General features: G+C 41.8%; 1 protein-coding gene across 4 annotated transcripts; it reads right to left on the reverse strand.

The window, feature by feature from the left end:
* Positions 1–218: 218 nt before the first annotated feature.
* LOC149799936 (glutathione S-transferase P 2-like) lies at positions 219–21,389 on the reverse strand. 4 transcript variants are annotated; one of them, XM_089959400.1, is made up of 5 exons: positions 21,370–21,389; positions 19,945–20,140; positions 18,420–18,554; positions 18,162–18,315; positions 219–833 (listed from the first exon to the last, which is right to left on the reverse strand). In XM_089959400.1, exons 2-5 carry the CDS (start codon positions 20,138–20,140, stop codon positions 623–625), a joined length of 696 nt encoding a protein of 231 aa, XP_089815526.1. In that variant the 5' UTR covers positions 21,370–21,389; the 3' UTR covers positions 219–622. The 4 variants fall into 4 exon arrangements, with proteins under 4 accessions (XP_089815526.1, XP_089815523.1, XP_089815525.1 ...); XM_089959397.1 differs by lacking the exon at positions 21,370–21,389 and adding an exon at positions 20,814–20,911; XM_089959399.1 differs by lacking the exon at positions 21,370–21,389 and adding an exon at positions 20,607–20,756.
* Positions 21,390–22,339: the final 950 nt, after the last annotated feature.

The raw sequence follows: 22,339 nt of genomic DNA on the forward strand, positions 1-22,339 counted from the left end.
ATACCAAAATAAGGTTCGATTTAAAAGAACTTAAAGAAATGCATAAAACAGCAACTGGTATATATTTTTACAGTTGCAATAGAAAAACTTTTCATGTCACTTCAACGATAGAACAGTAGGCTAAGCGCTAGACCCTGGATACCACTCTTAAGAATCGTGTGGCACCTGACCCTTTCACTCGTTACTAAAACAATGAAATCATTAAAATTAAGAAAACATAAAAATGACAATACTTTATTATTTTCATGTGAAATACTGATTATACATCCATGAAATACAGAAAGATAAAACCAACCCCATGTCGAGATTCAATATGATGACGTTTCTTCTTGCGGTAGACAGGCATTATAGCTGCCTACATAGCAGTATCGCTTAATTACGCACCATCCAGTAACGTCACACAGATCTTTTGATCCGGAGGTAATCTGTGAATACTCTGTTATAAATGTTTCTTGTGTTAATGCTCTTGCATCCTATACACTATGTTTTGAATGGATATAACTAATATGTCATTTAAAAAAAAGACTTAATTTGGCAGAAAATGGTATAGCAATAAGGAGAAAATGCTATCCGGGTTGTAAAGATTCACCAGCGCACCTGTATTCGACAGACAAAATCTGCATTACATCATGCTATTGCCTTCAAATGGAAGACAGCGTTCAGACTTGAAGTAAGCGGAAAGTCTTGGTCGAGCAGACAGTCTCTCTTTAAAGTCTTTCAATGCCGGGATGTAATCTGCTCCTAGCCACGATTCGGGAAATTGGGCCTCTGTCGCTCGCAACACGTGCAAGAGAGCAAGGTCTACATAGGTTAACTTGTCCCCGAACAGGAAACTGAAAGAATAAGAAAATTAATATATGTTGCATGTATTACTAACATATAGTTCTTATGAATAATAACGTGGCACAGTTAGAAATTCCACCTTTTAAAACCCTAATGCCACCGTTACGTGCAAATTGTCGTATCTGCCAAATCATCTGAATAATACTAAATATTGTAAGAAACTGGTATCATCTTCGTTGGGTTCCATTAAAACCAGATAATATCGACGTTTCATCATATTTTTGTGATCAATATAACTTATCCCTCGAACTGCGAAACCCGGTCATTTTTTATATCTGTCGGAATCAATCCAGTTTTGTTCGGCGATATTCGAGGTTTCAACGATTTCAGCCGAAAGACAGAATACAATATTTGATCACGTCACCGTTGCAAACATAAGAAGTCAACACCACACTATGTTGGACTGTCTTCACCCAAAGTTCGCACATCAAAGCATTCCAACTCCCCATCTGATCACCAATAATCACCCGAGGCTTATTTTTATCTAATACATGTGTTTTCGTCTCAGACCCGCTTAACATAAGCGAGCTTGTATATCTTCATTGTGCGCCACGTGCGAAAGTTGTTACTATTAGATTAGACACTACGGGAATTTGTCGAATGTATTACATCATTACTTTTGGTGCACTCCCGAAAAAGAACATAATTACAAGCGAATTCATTGACTGAATTAGGGGTGGGACCCAGGGCCGCGGACAGGGTAGGACACCTAGAACAAACTTCCGGGGCCCCACAACGGTCAGGGCCCACCGCCATCACAATTTGTAATTCATTGCAGCCAACTGGATCATTTTTACAAGGGCTCACAAATCATGTCTGCTGCCCTGGTGGTACCTCTTAATTCTCAACTGAATATTTGAACGTCATTTAAACCGAACATCTTGATTTTTTCAAATAACGGTTGAAGTCAGATGTCAGATAGCTTTTCTAACAAAATATTTCCTTCCTTCCAAACATTAGCTAGATTGAAAGAATGCTGAAGTTTATTAATGACGGAGGCATTGGGGTTTTAAGATTAAAACATTATATGAGCCTACCGTCCCCCCCCCTTATGTTAATATATTTTAAACATCGGTTGTTGTATAAAACTGAAACTTTGGATGCTATAACTATCTATGTCTAAAATTTGCATTGTTAACATTGCTGCTGGTGCCGCCGTAAATACGCGTTACAGTTATTTTTTTAAAAGTTGGCACGGTTCAATTAGCTCTTATCAAAATATGTGGTTACTGTATGTATGCGACTTTAATCCGGGTTTAAACAATGTTTTCCACATCTGGGAAAAATCCATAAATCTGTGTATTTTGCATAAATCTATCGTTTTTTTTAATCTGATTTATTTTTTAGGTCTGTTATATTAGTACACAATGGTAGGTCCATTTCCCAAGTTTGTGAGTACAATAATAATTAGTATCTGACTTTCGATGATGACCCAATAACTCCACGCCTGCCTATGAATAAAAACGAACATTGTAGCAATATCACTGAAAAATTGTTAAAGCTACGTTAGTAGTAAGGGGGGTCACCTTACGTACAATGGGAATTAGCATTAAAATACACCCTGGGTCACTTTACGTACAATGGAAATTTAACATGGAGAAAAATCGTATAGCACTTTACGTACAAGGGGAATTAACATGGGAATAAATTGTGGGTCATTTTACGTACAAGGGGAATTGAACATGGGATTTATTTTTTTTTTTTAAATTTTTTTTAAAAAAGGGTACGCAATTGAAAAGTCATTCTCTTTTCGAGAAATATGGGGGGCCCTGAAAAGGGCCTTTGGGTTTATGTTAATGTATTCATTAACATAAATGGCACCGCATTGGTCTTCTTCTTGTTATTAGGCTAATTCTCACTGTTGGCCCGTAAATCAGCACTCTTTCGTGTACGAGTTTAACGGTTGCTTATTTCACGGATGTCCCGTCTGCTACCCTGACCGTGACACTAAAAATCAGTTTTTACAACGAACCATGGAAGATTTGTACCAGGACACTTGTCAGCGGCGCCTAAAGTTGGAACAGGAAGGATACCAAGTGGTGGAAATGTGGGAACACGAGTACGATCACCGTATGAAAACCGATCCCGAGTTTAAACGCCTCGTGGAAAGTTACCAGTTCATGGACCCGCTGAACCCGAGGGATAGTTTGTACGGAGGAAGGACCAATGCCACCTGTTTGCTGTACCAAGCCGACGAAGAGAAAGGAGAAGAAATCAAATACTTGGACGTGTGTTCGCTGTATCCCTACGTGTGCAAATATTGTCGCTTACCTGTAGGGCACCCGCAATTGCTGATGGAACACATCGACCTGAAAAACATTCGACAATATGAAGGCTTGATCAAGTGTAAAGTTTTGCCTCCCACGAACCTATACCATCCCGTCTTACCTCACCATTGTCAAGGCAAACTGATGTTTCCCTTGTGCCGTACTTGTGCCGAAACGTGCAACCAAGACCAGCCTTGTCAGCACACCCAGGAAGAACGTGCCTTGACGGGAACCTGGGTCAGCGTAGAATTGTTCAAAGCTCTGGACATGGGATACCAACTGTTAGAAGTGTACAAAATTTGCCCTTTCCCAAGACACAACAATACCACAAGGGTGATCCCAGTCAGAAAGGCATTTTCGCTGACTACGTGGATGCCTTTTTGAAACTGAAACAAGAAGCCAGCGGCTATCCGTCCTGGTGTCACACTCCCGAATACCAAATACAATTCAAAGAGAAATACTACGAACAAGAAGGCATCTCTTTAGACCACATCGAGAAAAACGAAGGCAGGCGATCGTTTGCCAAAGTAATGTTAAATTGCTTGTGGGTTAAAATGGCACAACGACCGTGTTTACCCAAGACGGAATATTTGACAGAACCTTCCCGCTACTTCCAGATGATTCACGACAAAACCAAATACATGAAACACGTGGACGTCGTTCGAGAGAATTTGATCTTGGTCAATTACGAAGAAGATCTGGACTTTGTACAAGACGACCCTTTTGGAAATGTCATCATTGCGGCTTACGTGACAGCCCATGCTCGCTTAAAATTGTACGAAGCTTTAGAACTGTTAGAAGAACGCGTCCTGTACTTTGACACGGACAGTTGCATTTACATCCATCACCCGATTCAACATCACCCTAACATCGAAGGAGACCGTTTAGGAGCCTGGACAGACGAGCATCCCGACGACAAGATTCTAAGTTTCGTCAGTGGCGGTCCCAAAAATTACGGCTACTAATACCGTGACAAACAAGGAGAAGTGAACACGACGTGCAAAGTGAAAGGACTGACTCTGAATTATCGTACCAGTCGAGTGGTCAATTTTGGGGTATTGAAAGAAGCCTTACAATCGGGAGAGGATGGAAACTTTAAAGTGACCACCTATCAACCGAACAAGATTGTACGTTTACCCACTCACCACATCGTCAGTCGACCCTTGGAAAAAGTCTATCAAATCGTGTACCAGAAGCGAGTGAGACTTCCCAATCACTTTACGTTGCCGTACGGTCACGTCGGTATTGGTCTGTATATAAAAAGGAACCCTAGGCAAGATCAGTAGCTCATTGTGACTACCAAGACCGAGCGAACAAGATGAATACTTTCAGAGAAACACAGAACAAGTTGTTTAGAAAGGCACAATTCAAGTGTGAGGCTTCGGAAGTGGAATGCGATTGTGAGCCTTGCGATGGGTACGATGCTGTACGTTGTGACCTTAGCGATGCCGTAAAGCATCATGGGAACTTTAGTGTCCCTACCCCTATCATGGAAAGTGATGCTGTGCGTGTCAAACCTGAGGGATGCGAAAGTGATGCCGCTCGTCCTCTTGGACACTTTACTGGGTTTCGTTTTAAAGGGGAATGTTCACCTTCACGTCTACCCCTCTACGGATGTCATCCAGCCCTGAGCAAACTCCTGCCCATGTCACTCAACCCTCATCGAAACGAACCTGTGAAAGACGAATATTCGTTTCCTGTGCGTTTGTCGGAATACTGCGACTTTGAAAATCGTCTTCAATCGTTCAAAGGAAAATGGCCAAAGTATCTGGGAGGACCGACCCCCGAAGAATTAGCCAGAGCCGGATTTTTCTACTTGGGCGAAGGAGATAAAGTCAAGTGCTTCAGTTGCGGTGTGTCACTTCACCACTGGGAACCGCAAGATTCGGCCTACGTTGAACATGCTCGATGGTCACCGAATTGTCATTACTTACCCTTAGTGGGACCGAGACATTGAAGTAACTTCTTACCATAATCTGTTCATGGATACTTTACAAGAGAACATTCGTGCTTTGCCTGTGGAGTTGAGAGAACGCATTTACCGAGAGCTGGTCAAAATACAAGTGAAACGTAAAGAACAATTGCATCCGTTACGTCACCGGTGTTTGAACCACTGGTACCTGAAGGCTATACAAGGATTGATTCAATTGAAAGTGTTCCATCGGACAGACACTGATGAACGATCCTCTAGTTTTAAAAAGGATTGGTTTGTTATGGACGATTCTATCTACATCATTGTAAACTTACTGCATCGAATTCCAGAGGAAGAGTTAACGAATTACCAACATCTTGAGCACAATGTCAACTTGGTGAAAGAGGAAACTTCTGAACGAATTGTAACGTGCAAAATAGTGACTAAACGATTTAAATTCGACACTGAAGTAAAACCATGTTTTTGCAAACAGTACATTTCTTGTGTCAGACCAAAGAGGATTTAGTATGACCTATTCATGGATACTTTGCTAGAGAACATTCGTGCTTTGCCTGTAGAGTTGAGAGAACACATTTACCGAGAACTGATCAAAATACAAGTGAAACGCAAACTCAAAGTGATTCATCCGTTTTTAAATTATGCTCTGTTCCAAAGTACAAGAAGACTGATTATGAGTGGATATTACATTAGGCACAAAGTTAAACGAGGCTATTGGCCACCACCCAACGATTCCAAAAACAGTGTATATACTTATGGATACTTTACAAGAGAACATTTTGGGCTTGCCTGAGGAGTTGAGAGAAAGGATTTACCGAGAGCTGGTGAAAATACAAGTCAAACGTAAAGAACAATTGCATCCGTTACGTCATCAGATCTTTAACCACTGGTACCTGAATGGTATAAGAAAACTGATTCGTCAGAAATTGTTTCAGTGGTCAGACATTGTTCAAAACTTTGAGGTCGCCAATGATGTACATGTTCATAATTTTGGTTACTTCGACATTCACTTACTGCAACGTATTGAGGAAGACGAGTTAAAGGATTACCAACATTTGTTACGTGGAATCTGCTTAGCGGAAGACGAAACTTCTAAACGAACTCTGACGTTTCGGTTACAGTATGTAACATTTAAATTCCCTACTGGAGAACGAAGATCTCTGGCTAGAAAGTACGTGTATTGCATCCGAAAAAAAGAGAATATAAAAACAGGCTGCCATGCCACGACTTATGTCACATGTCATTGAACAGATTCCGTGGAAGGAACTCAATGACCATATTCAAACCGTGGATCATTACCATCGATTATTACAAGAACTGTATCCATTCAATTTGGGTCGACAAGTGGTGTGTGCCTTAGTGACTTGTTTTCTGGGATTTCGTTTACCAGCCGATTCTTTGTGGACTCTTTACGATCAGTACTTACCACCTCAATGGCCTTAAATGGTCACGAAAAACTCCTTTTGCTCAAAGCCTTGCGTTTTCATCTGGATACTTCTCGACCTCAACAGGAAAAAAAGATTCGTCAACTTTTAGCTACCCAAGACGTGTATGACGATGTGTGTGTAGCTTGTGACTTACATCCCCATTGGACAGATGTCCGTGCCTGGAAAGAATGGGGTTTTGAGGCTTGGACCCAAGAAGTCGCCCAGTATGCACGAGAGTTGTTCAAGGAAAAAAGTTACTTTTCAACCCGTGTTAGTGACGGTGCCAGAAGAACCCGTCACCCAGGACAGGACTGTCGTGGACAGGCCTGAAAGACCCTTTCGGGAGGACACTTGTGTGACCTTACCCCCTACTATAGAACTGGTTAGAACATTACCCAAAACATGTTGTTGTACAGACACTTGTTTTTATTCCACGTTAATGGTTATCATGTGCCTTTTATTCTTGTACTTAAGCCTTTGGCTTTTATGTATTTTTGTCTTTCGTACTCATGTTTGAAAAAAAAAAAACATTCAATAAACGTGTTCTGAAAAAGTATATAAACTCTTGTCTTGTTTGTTTTCGTGTCACAAGTGACATTTCTCACACAATGGCTACCTCTGCTGTCTCTGCTCCCTCTTCCTCTACTGTCAAAGTCATCGACGAACACTTAGATCGTGCCAGTTGGGAGGCTTTGTATCTTCGCCATCCCTTTAACATGCTCATTGCTGGACCTAGCGGTTCAGGCAAAACCGAATTCGTCAAATGTTTGATCGAACATAAACATCATTTGATCGATCGACCACCTCAGCGGATCGTGTGGTGTTACAAAGAGTGGCAATCGGCGTACAGCCTCTTGCGAGAAAGTCAAGGCGATTCCATCGTGTTTGTGGAAGGCATTCCTAAAGAAGACGACGGCATCGTCTCTGACTCTCGTCAAACCCATTTGGTCATTTTCGACGACATGTTAGGAGAAGACGAAGAAGAAATTAAACTGTGGTTCACGCGCAAAGGGCATCACCGTAATGCCAGTGTCGTTTACATCACCCAAAATTTGTTTCAACAAAGTAAAGCCCATCGCACCATCAGTCTCAATGCGCATTACGTGGTCTTGTTTAAAAGCCCACGAGATAAATCGCAAGTGCAAGTCTTAGCCAAACAGTTAGGAACGCCTTGGCTGACTCAGGCGTACGACGATGCCACTCAAACGCCACACGCCTATTTACTCGTCGATTTGAAACCTACGAGTCCCGAGGATTTGCGATTTCGTACCCACTTGTTTCACCACTGGTGCCAAGACGGAGGGCCTGTCCTGTACACGTCTCCGTCCTCGACTTCATTTCACTCCCCATAAAAAAATCTATAAAAACCTCAGACCCTTTTTCGTCTGTCTCACACAGTGTGAACATGACGTCCCTTCAGTCGCATCTTCCCGTCAAATTGATTCGTGCCTTGTATGGCATCAGTCGAGAAAAAAATCCACAAACACGAGCCCGTGTCTTAGAAGCTAGTCTCAAAGAAGTCTTACGATGGTTCACGGTGACGGCACGTCAAATACTCCAAGGAATCATTCAGATTCCTCATCAAACCAAACGCTTTTTCGATCGAAACAAAGTCGCTTTGGTCCAACTGGCCGATCGCCGCATCGACACTCAAACAAAAAAACAAATCATTTTGAAACCTGGAGGGAGCGGTACTTAGGAGGGGTCATCATTCGCTCTCTCTTAAGATGAGATCCTAATGCCCCCAAAGTTATCCCCAAGAAAAAAGTCCAACGAAGCCCCAAGAAGAAGAAAAAGACCAGGTCCCCAAGAAGAACTTCTCCAGTGGCGGGACCCTCCTCTGACCAGACACCACCCCGGAAAAAGGAAAGAAGCCCTCAGAAAAAGAAACAGAGAAAAAGTCCCCAGAAAAAGAAAAGTCCACAGAAGAAAACTAGTCGCAAGAGAGGCACTTCGGCCAGGACGCAACCTTACACTCGCAAACCACGACCTGCCACAGCGGTGACTGCGTCTCCGGCAGCCTCACGTTTATCCACTTCTCCGTTAATGACACCCAGAACTGAAGAGTACTTGGAGACGTTGATCACACCAAGAACTTCTCCGTTGATGACCCCCAAAAGAACTTCCCCAGTGGCAGGACCCTCCAATTTAGTGGCAGTGGCTGCTGCTCACAAAGTACCTTCTCCCAAAATCAAAGTCCAAGAAAGATCGGGCATGTTACAAAGTTTACTGGATTTGTCCAAGCAAGAACTGGCTCGATTTAGTCCGTTACGTACCCCTGCACGACGTGTCATGCCTGTCCTCAAACTGATACGACGTAAAGACAATCAGTGGCGACGCGTTCCAGTATAAAAAAGGCCTGTGACCGAGTAGGGTATCAGTGTTTTTCTGGTGCTCCTGAAGACTCAAAGATGTCACCCTCCAGAAAACCCCAAGGAAAGAAAAGGAAAGGACTGCCACCACGTTTAGCCAAACATGGGGACATGTTATCTGTCCTGTCCAAAGCTTCTCCACCCCTACGAAAAAAACTCATTCAAACGGCCTCCAAAGAGGTCATCGATACCGTGTGCGAATGTTGTTTGAACGTCTTCAAAGGCACGATCCCTTTGTCCAAACACCAGAAACAATGCTTAGGCAAACATCGTCACGTTCTTCGCCAAATGGTTCAAAAGAAAATTCCCATTCGTCAAAAAAAGAAGATGTTAGTGCAACGTGGAGGTATTTTGCCTCTCTTGTTAGGCCCCATACTGAAAGGAGTCTTGGGAACCATGTTGAGAGGACTGGTGGGAGCAAGATAAAAAGGCCCTCGGAAGTCCCAAGATCTCAGAATCGACCCCTGACAACCCAATGGAAGGACGAAAACTAGCTTTAGTGCCTTACAAACGATGGATGGAATATCATCGGTGGCAAGAACAACGCACCCCGCATTTACCTCCCAATCCCAATTTGAGCGAGATGTCCCAGTTACAACACGAATTGCAGTCCTTGATGGATCGAAAAGATTTGTCCGAAACAGAAAAATCGCAAAAGTACGGTCAACTCTTGCAACGACTGCAACTCTTTCACCAGAAAGCTTTAGACGAAACAGCTCTACCCACTCTGAAAGATTTTAAGACCTTGATGAAAAGTCCAGCACCATCACCAGTACCAGTACCAGCAGTACCAGTGACCAAGACAGAAAAAGGAAAAGAAGAAGAAGGGTTTCAAACTCCTCCAGAAAAAGTACGCAAGTTAACAACACCACCTACCTCCAGAATTGGATGGATCAAAAAGATGATGGCCACCCCTTCTTCATCACAAGAGAAAAAGAAAGTGAAGACAGAAGTGAAACAAGAACCGATATTCCCCGCTCAGACATCCTCCTCTTCAACACCTATTGCCGGTCGCACACGCAAAGCATTGCAATCCAAGAAAATATCCCAAGAGAAAAAGAGTAGCATCCTCCAAGAGTGGGTGCCTTATTAACACACAAACACAAAAAAAAAAATGGAAAAAGTCTTAGCCAGCATTTACTACGATCCCTCGCATCCTGCAGGTTACGCAGGAGTTCAAAAATTGTATCGTGCTGCCAAAACGCGACTGAAAAGTCTCCGTTTACCTCAAGTGCAACGATGGTTACAAGAACAAGCTACCTACACTTTACACAAACCCATTCGACGCAAGTTTGCCAGAAGTCGCACCCGAGTGGAAGGCATCGATCATCAATGGCAAGCCGATTTAGCCGATGTTTCTCATTTGGCCAGCTACAATCGTGGCTACAAATATTTGTTTTGTGTCATCGACGTCTTTACCAAATTTGCCTGGGTCGTGCCCTTGACTTCCAAATCGAGCAGCGAGTTAGTGCGAGCCCTGCAACGGGTGTTGAAACAAAGCGGTCGTCACCCTCTTCGATGGCAAACGGACAAAGGCACCGAATTTCTAAACCAAGCTTTCCAAAAAGAATTAAAGAAACGTGACATTCATTTTTTTACCACCGAGAATCCTGAAACCAAAGCCAGCATCGTGGAACGTTTTCAACGCACTTTGAAAGAACGCATGTGGAAATATTTTACGCATCACCACACTCTGAAGTACATCGACATCTTACAGCACCTGGTGCAAGCGTACAACCAATCTTACCATCGAAGCATCGGACGTGCCCCGCAAGACGTGACTCCCGACAACGAAGTGCTGGTGTTTGAGCGCCTGTTTGGTACGTCCCCGACGAGGGCTGTCCCCAAGAAAAGTGGAGAGTTGACCGTAGGAGATTGGGTACGCATTGGCAAAACCAAACGCACTTTCGACAAAGGTTACTTACCTAACTGGACGACATAATTGTTTCGCGTCACTGGACGAGTGCATGGCCGTCATCCTGCCGTCTATAAATTGGAAGACATGAACGGAGAAGTGCTCAAAGGAACGTTTTATTTGCCCGAGTTACAACGTGTCACCAAAAAAGAAGACGACGTGTACGACATCGAAAGCATTCTCGAACGCAGAACCCGTAAAGTGGGCAAACGACGTGTCAAAGAAGTCAAAGTACGTTGGAAAGGATATCCACCCAGTTTTGATTCTTGGATCGACGCTTCGCAAGTCATCGACTATAAAAAGAAGTGACCATCATGCCCTTTCACACAGCAGACGCAGCTACGTCGACCACTCCTCCTTCACCTAGTTCTTCTGTGCAAGATTTACAAAAACAACCCTTGTGGGTGTGGTGTGGAGAACGTGTGCCTAAAACGCGAATCGTCTTTTTCTGCCAAATCTTCGTGGTGTATTGTGTCATCGGGGCAGCCATTGCCATTTTGAGTTTGCAACAAGGAGACAAACAATTGTGGACCATTTTATTGAGCAGTTGCATCTGTTACCTGCTTCCCAATCCATCCCTGAAATTCTCCTCGAACGGGAACCTTGTGTCCAGTGCCAGTGTCAGTCACCACTCCAACAACAACCACAACCAGAACCCCATTTTGGGCGGAGACACGCCTCTGACGTCCAGTAATATCCCCTCGGACAGCCACAGAACTCTGGAATTATGAGTCACGAAAACCAATTTTACTTAACCTTACCCAGTGACAGTTCCATGGAGGTGTTTCCCAACAACACGTTGTGCTGTTACACGGCCAAATTACCTCAAGCCATCCCCTTAGATCACGAAGCCCATTGGGAAGTGGCTTTAGTAGAAATGATTCACCCGACCCAAGTCCTCAATGTCCTTCCCAATCAAAATAAATTTGATGTGGAAGTTCATGACGAGCCATTGCAACAGGAATTGAATAAGAGAACCATACCTGACAAGAGAACCTATAATGAAAACACTCAAAAGTGGACCTACCACTTGTCCATTCTCACAGGCTATTATTTTAGTGGTCATCATTTGGTCAGCGCCATAGCCTCCAGGTTTAATGGCGTGTTTGGGAAAGCTTTTGAGATTGTCAGGAACAAAAGTGTCACCATGGAGTACCACAAAGTAGCTCGTCGCTTCTTGATGAAATTTGAGCGGAGTAAAATCATGTCCATTGTATTTTGTCCTGAATTGTTTGACATGTTGGGCGGAGACATGGAGATGAGGAAGAAAGTAGAAAAAGAAAAAAACGAATTACCAGTCATTTACGACAACGAAACTTTTGCCCAGTATTTTCGTACCCCGGTAGAACTGAACCAAGGACTGAATTTGATCTTTGTGTATTCCGATGTGGTGGAGTACAACGTGGTGGGACACACCTCCGTACCGTTACTGCGTGTCATTCCTTTCAAAGTGGATTCTGCCACGAACGCTGACGAGGAAGGTGGAAACACTTACCACGTCCACCGCGAATTTGTCCATCCTCACTATTTGCCGGTCAGCAAGTCGTATTTGGACACGGTCAACATTACTATAAAAGGAGATCTGGGACAAAATATTCCATTCACCAAAGGAAAAGTCACGGTGAAACTCCATTTTCGACAACGGTTTTCTCACGATTCGTAAGTAAGTCATGTATCCAGTGTACCGAGGGGTTGCACGACAGCGAGGACACGGTTTAGGAGATATGCTGAAATCGGCCTTTGGTTCGGTGGCCCAGGTGTTGAAACCGATGGTGACACGCGGATTGCACGCCTTGAAAGATGCGGCACTGACGCAAGGCAAAGAATTTCTCCAAAATGTGATCATCGACAAACAAAACCCTAAAGAAGCCTTTATGAGGGCAGGCAAAAATGTCTTGCTGCAAACGGGTAAAGACATTTTAAGCCGACGAGACACACCTATAAATGCCCTGCACGCTACCGAGTCAGGCATTCAGCAAGGACAAGGCAGAAAGAGACGACGACGAAGAAAACACCCTTTCACCAGACTTCAAGCGAGAAAGGCCAAGAAAAGAAGAACCGTTCGAGACTTAGACGTTTTCGATTATTGAGAAAGAACAGAACCAAATGATGCACCGAGAGTCTTGCGCTTCTTCCAAGACGGAACTGGATCTGTTTGCCATGCCCCCCACCATGATGACCATGCAAGAATCCCAATGGGTGGAATTTCATCCCGTCTCCTCATTGACCGATTCCGCTCCCATCGAGTTTGAAATCAAAGGACAGCCCGAAGATTACATCGATCTGAATAGCCGTTACTTGTACTTGAAAGTCCAAGTTCTAGATAAGGATGATGGTGCAGTAGAAGACACTGAGAATATAGCTCCCGTCAACAATTTCATGCATTCCTTGTTCAGCTCAGTGGATTTGTACTTGAATAACAAACTAGTCAGCAGCAGCATGGATACTTACCCTTACCGTGCCTACCTGGAAAATCTTTTGACGTACGGAATAGATGCCAAGGATACTCATCTCAATGCCTGTGTGCTGTGGGTACCTGACGAAGCGGGCAAGTTCGAGGCAATAGATTCATCCAATTCCGGCTTTGAGGCAAGAGAAAGCAAAATCTTAGAGAAGAGGAGTTTAGAACTGATGGATCGTTTGCATTTGGACATGTGGTTGCAAGAGAAATATTTGCTGAACGGGGTGAATGTCCGCTTGAGACTGAATCTCAGCAGTACCGCTTTCCATTTGCTGGCTGATCCTGCTAAGGCTCCTAAAAGCAAAATCGAAGAGGCCAAACTCTACGTACGACGCGTGGAAGTGTTACCTAAAGTGGGTAACGAAATCAGTCAAACGTTGAGCAGAACGACCGCCAAGTATCCCATACGGCGTGTGGAAGTGAAAACGTTCACCATTCCCAAGGGACAGCATTCTATGATCGAAGATCATCTGTTTCAAGGACAGTTACCCAAGCGTTTAATCCTTGGTATGGTCTCGAATTCAGCCTTCAACGGAGCCTTCGCTGAAAATCCTTTCAACTTTCAACACTTCAACGTGAAGAAAATCGAAGTCAGTCGCGATGGCAAGACCTTGTGTACCCGACCTTTCGAACCTGACTTTAGTGACAAGAAGATGAATTACTTGAGATCGTACTTGTCCCTGTACGAAGCCACCGGCCAGTTAGGAACCAACACCAGTCACGGCATTGAGTACGAGGATTATGCAGGAGGCTATGCTTTGTGGGCTTTTGATTTCACTCCAGACCAAGGCAGCGACGAGGGACATTTCCACCCTATAAAATCCGGCCAGATTCGTGTGGAACTTCAGTTTGCAAAAGAACTACCAGCGACAATGAACGTCATCCTGTATGCAGAATTCGATAATACCATAGAAATCAACAGTTTGAGAGAAGTCATTCTAGATTATTAGAAGCCATGGAAGACTGTTATCCCTCTTTACCTAGTGGAGAAACTTTGGACATGAAATGTGAGGAGACCGTGGAAGGAGAAGAATCTCAAGACAAAGACGAAGAAGTTGTCATGATGAAGTCGAGATGGCCAGAACAAGAAGCCCATTTAGTCTCCTGTTTTGCCAAACACTTGGTCGAAAAAATGACGGAATTGATCAAGAAAAATTGTTATGGATGTCAAAACGATCATCCCAGTCAAATTCAACACGATAAATGCCTAATGTTAAGTCAAGAAGAAAAATTGAACGAGTATCTGGACGAAGCTTGGAGTCTCATCTCGAACAAAGACGTGTTGCACCAGTGGTATAAAGACTTGCGTGAACATTCTTGTCCACCATTAACCACTCAAGAGATCCATCGTATCGAAGCTCTCCTGAATCAGAGTGAGGAAACAGAACGAATAACCGTTTATTCGTCAGACATTTTCAAGCAAAAAGTCAGAATCGAATTGACAACTTATTATTACCTGTGAAGAAGAAGAAAAAAAGCACACACAAATCAATGGATACCTGGGAACTTTATTACCTTTTGAGCCACAGTTCGTATACGGCTTCTTGGAATCCTGTCGTCTGTGCTAAAGATGAACTCCCTCATCGCAAACCTAAAGACCATCAAGCTTACGTGATCAACACGGACGACAGTCATCTCCCAGGAACCCACTGGGTAGCCGTCTACTTTCCTCAAGAAGGATGTGTGGAATATTTCGATTCGTACGGATTGCCCCCTTTGGAAGACGATATCATTGACTTTATGAGAAGAAATGCTCAAACCACCCGATTCAATAATGTGAAATTACAAGGCACAGATTCCTTGTTGTGTGGACAGTACTGTGTGTATTTTCTGCATCATCGCAGCCTAGGTTATTCCTTAGAACATTTAGTGACTCATTTTGATCCTCGTTCTTCTGCTAGAAACGATGTGAAAGTAGATCGATGGTTTTGTGACCATTATGCTTATCTTTTGTCTCAAGCTAGGAAACGTAGAGTCCATCAATGGCCTAATGATTTCCAACAGTGGAAATCACAATTTCATTCACAACGTTGTCAGCCCTGTTTAAAGTAGATTGTCAATTGAGAAAAAATGTTTGTAATTTGAAACAATTGTTTGATGTTATCATGTTGGATTATTGTTAAAAATGTTAGAGTTTTTGTTTAGTGTTAAGTGATTTTTGAATAAAAAAAATGTTGTGTTTTGAAAAAAATGCCTTTGTCTTTTGTTTAGCTATAAGAATGTTGGATTGATGCTCTTTCATTTCTTACTATCCCTCTCATAACACTCACTGAACGTTGCGGCTCGAAAACCGTGTGGGGGATGTTTTCCTTCACGTCCGCGCTTTGACTTTAAGAACCGGGGTTGTTTCCAGTCTAACCATCCATTGTCGACTCATCCTCCTAAGAAGATGTGTTCCAAACTAGCTAAGCTCAACGAAGCCTACGTGAATTTGCATAGGGTCAGACACAGTCTGATACCGAAGCCAGAAGAAATAGAGAATGTGAGAATGTTAAAAGTCACTGAAGACCTGATAGAAGAGCTCTTCAGAGAAGAAATGAACAGGGAAAAAGAAGAATGGACAGAGAAATACAGACTTCAGAGACAGCAGCAACAGCAGCAACAACAACAACAACAACAGCAGCAGCAGCAGCAACCTGAAGCTGACAGAGGCTTTGTCGATTGTCGTATCGACACCAAAGAGTTCTTCTTCTCTTTCCGAAGAAGCAGACCTATCGCCAGAAAGTCTATCCTCAGAGGACATCGCATTCTTAGAAACTAAAAAAGAATGCCATAGCAAACAAAAAAAAAAACAGCCCTTTTCAGGGCTACCCCAATACTCTAGAAAAGAAATAACGATTGATTTGCCAATGTGTGTAGGTAGAGTAGTGTGAATATAAACACTAACTCTTTTTTAAAAAATGTGAGGGTATGTGTTTGTGTGTTTGTGTTTGTAAGTGCTTAAGTAAGTTGGTATGGATAGTAGATTAAAATGATGTCTTTTTTGGTGTTTGAGGTGTATATTTGGGGTTAGATTGGATTGCTTTGCGTATGTAAATAGTCTATTGAAATAATTTATAAAAAAATTTAAAATAGTGCTGGGTAGCATAAAAAATGAGTGAGTGTTTCTTTTAGGTCCGCGCGTTGTTGTTTTTTGGTCATGATCTAGGTAAGATCAATTTTATGTTTTTTAGGGAGATGTTTTCCATCACGTCCGCGCTTTCAGTATAAATTGAAACTCGCTCGGCAGACTAGCTACCCTTGTTGATTGATCAACACCACCAGAAGAATGAACACCAGAATTGTGAAACTGTTAGAACTCCAGATGCACCTGGAATATGCCAGGCGCATACTAAATGAACTGGCCGCGGAGGCCATTGTCGAAGAAGCAAGAATGAAAGAGGAGGAGGAGGAAAGAAGAAGAAAAGAAGAGGAGGAGAGAAGAAACAAAGAAGAGGAGGAGGAGGAGGAGGAAAAGGAGAGAAGAAGAAATTTCAGAATCCCAGAAACCGAAAATTGGGATTCTGAAGCCACATATCCTGCCTCTGCACTCCCAAGAAGAAAGGTGAAAGGAGACTGGGGAAGAAGATGCGTGTGTGGCGCCAGACCACGAAGGTGCAACCATTAGATAGGTGCATCTGGAGTTAAAAAAACAGCCCTTTTCAGGGCTACCCAATACTCAAGAAAAGAAATAACTATTAATTTGCCAATGTGTGTAGGTAGAGTAGTGTGAATATAAACACTAACTCTTTATTCATAGTGCGAGTGTTTGTGTTTGTGTTTGTAACTGCTCAAGTAAAGTTAGTGTGAATAGTAGTTTCTTCATTGTTTCTTAGCGTATGGGGAGAGTATAGTTAGGGTTTTATTATATGAAATGAGAAAAGTGGGGGATGTTTTCCTTCACGTCCGCGCGTTGTTTGGTCATGATCTAGGTAAGATCAATTTTATGTTTCAGGGGAATGTTTTCCTTCACGTACGCGCTTTAAGTATAAGAACCCACAAAGTTTGATGTTGGAACCATTCTAAGGAATAACTGAGACAAAATGACTCAAGTATCAGTTCTATTTAATGTATTGAGAGACATCTATTTCTGGATAATGGATGTAGAATATGTTTTAGGAAGAATAGAAGAGGAATGGAGGCATGGAGATATGAAAGACTTTGTAACGAGTCAAGTTCAAGGCCTAAAGACAGCAAGAGATATCATAGCAGGGATGATTGAAGAAGAAGTCAGTAAGTCAAGAGGCTTCATTAACCCACCTTACTTCAGAGTGGGAAGTTTGAAGGAAGCACTGGATAATGTCATCAAAGTCCGGTGCTTCCTAGAAAAAATATTGTACTGGACAGAGTGGAGAAATGTAAAATGGGGATTGGAAAAGGTGAAGAAAGGGGAAGATCTGATGAGAAAAGTAATGGAGGAAGAAGTAGAGAAGATTAAAGAGAAATGGAGGGAAGAAAGAAAAGATGTGGAAAACAAAAAGAAACAGGCAGAGTTTGAGAGGTTGAATCAGAATTGGATAAAAGTTCAGGAAAAGTTTAGAGCTCTAGGTCATCCTGACTGGATGCCCGAAAAGGAGAAAAAGAAGACAGGAATAGTGACAAAAGTGAGAAGATGGTTGAAGAAGTGGAAGTGTTAGAAGAAACCCAAAGGCCCTTTTCAGGGCCCCCATATTTCTCGAAAAGAGAATGACTTTTCAATTGCCTACCCTTTTTTTAAAAAAAAATTTAAAAAAAAAATTCCCATGTTCAATTCCCCTTGTACGTAGAATGACCCACAATTTATTCCCATGTTAATTCCCCTTGTACGTAAAGTGCTATACGATTTTTCTCCATGTTAAATTTCCATTGTACGTAAAGTGACCCAGGGTGTATTTTAATGCTAATTCCCATTGTACGTAAGGTGACCCCCCTTACTACTTACGTTAAAAATCCAACCCAACCCCCCTCTCTCTCTCTCTCTCCTTTACCCTTTTCCTCCCTTATTCGCCATAAGAGTCGTCTCAAAGTACTTGAGGAAACGAGGCAACCTGTCCTTGACAAACCGTTCAATGTAGGGCTTTGTTTCTTCCTTTTGGGTATAATAAGAAGCCGTATGATTCATCCCGTGAAAAGCGAGGCGGCCTAAATAAATAAATAAATATAAATAAATAAATAAATAAATAAATAGTGACTTAATTTCCTTTTTTTTCCACGAAATCTTCCACTTGTTTGGTAATATATCTTACCCTCAGCAATATAGTCGTGAATGGTTAGATTGACTTGATCCGCGTGTGCCTCATCCACTGGATTTTCCGGGTAGAGACCGAACTCCTTCCCCAGGTAGCGGCATATAGCGGGTGTCTGGCACATCTGAAAGTTACCTGCAACGAGTAAAAAAAAAACAATAGGTCCACTTACTACATCTCATCTAACCAACCATATGTACTCACGTATGACGCGAGTCGAACTGCAAAATACACAGAACCAGATCTGTTGTCTCATAATTCGCCGCCAGATCTGGGTTTGTGAACTTTGTTAGGAATAATCAGTAGAGAGTACTACATAGACCCTAATCTGCAGGCGTAATATGCTACGGCAAATTATAATCGTTGCTATTTACAATTTGACTCGACTTAACATCTGATAAATATGGTAACGTAACTAATATAACATGAAGCCGTTTATCTGTTGATATAAAATTGTATAACATGATGAAGCCGTTTATCTGTTGATATAAAATTGTATAACATGATGAAGCCGTTTATCTGTTGATATAAAATTGTATAACATGATGAAGCCGTTTATCTGTTGATATAAAATTGTATAACATGCAAGAAACATTTTTGGGCATATTTCAATTCTCGTATTCCCATCCTCCTGAACGAATATAAGTTCAATAACCAAGCTTTTCTTAATTCAGTCTTACAATAAGGTACACTCACCATAAAAATTATTTTTCTTGTTTCTTCAACCCTTTGTAGGTTTTACGAATACTGGCGCAAAATACCAACCTTAATGATTTGTTTTGGTCTTTTTGGTAAATTTACTTGTGTGTGTGTGTGTGTGTGTGTGTGTGTGTGTGTGTGTGTGTGTGTATACGTGTGTGTGATTTGGATTTGCAACGTAGCTTACACAATTTTTCAGTCATGTCCACGATGTCTGCAGTGTGACAGTTTATGGTGGTGTCTAGCACTGGGGCATCATGCCGCATACATGTGGCATCATGTACCACCCAGTCACATTATTCCGACACCAGGTCCATTAGTCCTAACACCAACCTCTAAACGCTTAGCGAGGCAGTTGCTAGTACCATTTTTACAAGTCTTTGGTATGACTTGGCCGTGGTTCGAACCCGCGACCTCCTGCATCCGAGGCGGACGCTCTAACCAATAGGACACCAGAGCTGTCAAATTTACGTAAAAAGTGCGTTCAAGTTAAATATACGCAATGTCCATAAATATATAGAGTTCTGAATTATTTATTTCCTTGTACATGTACATTAGATATAAAAAAAAACAGTTTGAAAATAACACCGATTTATTTTTGCAATAAAAAGACGGTAGTCAATTAATTCTTTCTGTTTCAATCAACCAGTCCGTAGAAATATAGCTGTCAAAGATTTAAAGACTTAAAGCACGTAGCAATCTGTATTCATTGATATATTAAAAAATAGTGCCATCGCATGAAGATGAAAATAACGGGTAGATTTATGGACACTGTCAAGATCCTGATTGGACAACTACACCTATTTATTTATTTATTTATTGTTACCTTTCTTGATAACCGGGGGTGCAAGCACCGGGAACCCTCCCAACTCTCCTTGGAGAATAAGCCTTGTTATCCCTCCCGCCCCAACCGTATCTCGCATGTCCTTGAACTTGACACCTGCTTCCTCAAACACTAGTCGCACGAATTCTCCGCGCCCAGGCAAATTGGGCCAGTAGTATAGTTCCCACTCTTCGTCCATCTGAAATATACGAGGGCAGTGTTTTTCCTGAAAGTTCTAACACATACTACGAGGAACTTATTTACTTCAAACACAACTGCTACTGCTATCATCCTCCATTACTTCAACCACCTTATTATGAATACACTTTAAAAACAAAAAAAAAAAAAAACAAAACAAAAAAAAACAAAAAAAAAACATGCAGAGTGATATGCCTGAAAAATCTTGTGTACGCATGCATGTTGTGTGCCTTATAATCATGTATGCAGGCTATAAGCATTCCTTCTTCTAACACCTATACATACTATATACGAATATCATATTGGACACTACACATTACTTGCCGATTTATCGTGCAACAGTTCTCTCAACTGTTTTTGCTGTAGCGAACTCTTCTCATTTATAAGCGAATTCCAACAGCACACATTCTCAAGTGAGAAACGTGGTCAATTGTACCGGGTTAAAAAGCAGAACATCAATCATTTACCTACAACCTATGTTGACACCTTGAATATTAGATCAGTGGCGTAGCAACCGCCCGTACAGCCCCGCAACTTGGGGAGTGGGTGAGTGTAAAATTCCCATCAAACAACGTTTTCTATTAGGATGGAGCTCCCTGATTGCGTGTTACTGGTGGGTGGTTGGGTGTTCATGCTTTGCCACGAATATATATATGTATTTAATGTGTACTTACAGAGGTACCTGCATCCGGGTCTTTGTAGATTTTACTAGTACATTTAGCGTGTAATAACAGTTTTAGCGGTGACGTATAAGGGATCACCCAGTTTTTAATTATTTTCATTTCCTTTGAGGTGGGGGCTGCGACGTACTTTGGAATCTGGATATTATTGATGTTAAGTCAGTATTTTTATATTTTGATTAAATGAATTGATCTTTTATTTCTAAAAACCCCCTCCCCCCAACTTTCCCGCCTCATCCCCCCCACCATTAAATTATCTGTCCCTAAAGTGTTGTCAAGTCCCTTGGATTTTATCGAGGTATGTCATAAACTATATCCTCAGATAATTCCTTTCAGAAACATTAAGAACGTTTCTCTTCGTCTCACAACATCCAGTCTTCACCAATCCACTTAATTTGTCCAATTTTGATGGCATTAATTTTTTTAAGCAATAGCACCGGTATTCGAGCGAATAAATTCGGGGTGAAATTCTAGAACATAGAGGCATGACAAGGCACGTTGGAAATGAGGACAAAATATCTGAGCTGGATAAAAATAAAACACGTTTTACAATTGATTAGCTGTGATGATGTCCAGTTAAGGCCCAATCGAAATATGGTGGATACGGACTGGACTGTGAGTACAGGAGATCCGTACGTATTCCGTGCCTTAGTAACTAAACAACACACCGGCTCAGTAACCATCCAACTGGAGTAATAAGAACCTTGAATATAGGACTCACGATACTAATTCAGTTCCCATAGTAAACCTATGCAAACAACAGGATATTAAAAATTCAATAACTTAAAAATTTTGAGTGCTCACGATGAAACCTATATTTATCAGTATAGATGAAACCTGGATATTAGCTTATGTGTTGAGGAATGGATTTGAGCTGCATGTGTTTGAAACATGTGCTTTCAATTCCGCGTCAAAGAGTCAGGCGCTAATTTTAGTAATGAGTGTTCCAAACTCAAGACTATTAAAGGACTGCAATTACATCAATAAAACAATGTCTCTATTTTATTTTCACTTACAACTAGGATAATCTCTTAAAATATTATTTTTCCTACACCATATCTTACATTATTAACTAATCCTGGTCAGCCTAACCATATATCCTCTATTTTGTCACCCATTTCCAGGCTGGTTCCCATTTTTCCATACCATTAGCACCGTGTGTCCTGAATACTACATTCAAGATCTTCGTCTTCGCAATACGAGTAATACGGCTATCTATAATTTACAAGTGACCACCTTTCTTTACATAATGAACACAATTCTCGAAATATTAAAGATGTATTGGGGCCTAACTTGAAGATAATTACACATACTTTAGCGCAAATTTACAATTTCTCTCGGTTTGGTTGTTCAAGTATTGAATTATCGACAAGTCCAAACATCAGCTTGTATACAACTACATCTCTAACTAATTTCTCTTTGCCTGTCTACACACCTATATAAAATACTTACCAACCTTGACTGAGTTTGTTCTCGGATGATTAGGGCTTTAAGAAGCCAAAGAATACAATTTAAAAAAT

Source organism: Sinohyriopsis cumingii, chromosome 5 (assembly GCF_028554795.1).
Source record: "Sinohyriopsis cumingii isolate HCF-2022 chromosome 5, ASM2855479v2, whole genome shotgun sequence".
NCBI classification, from domain to species: Eukaryota; Metazoa; Mollusca; class Bivalvia; order Unionida; family Unionidae; genus Sinohyriopsis; species Sinohyriopsis cumingii.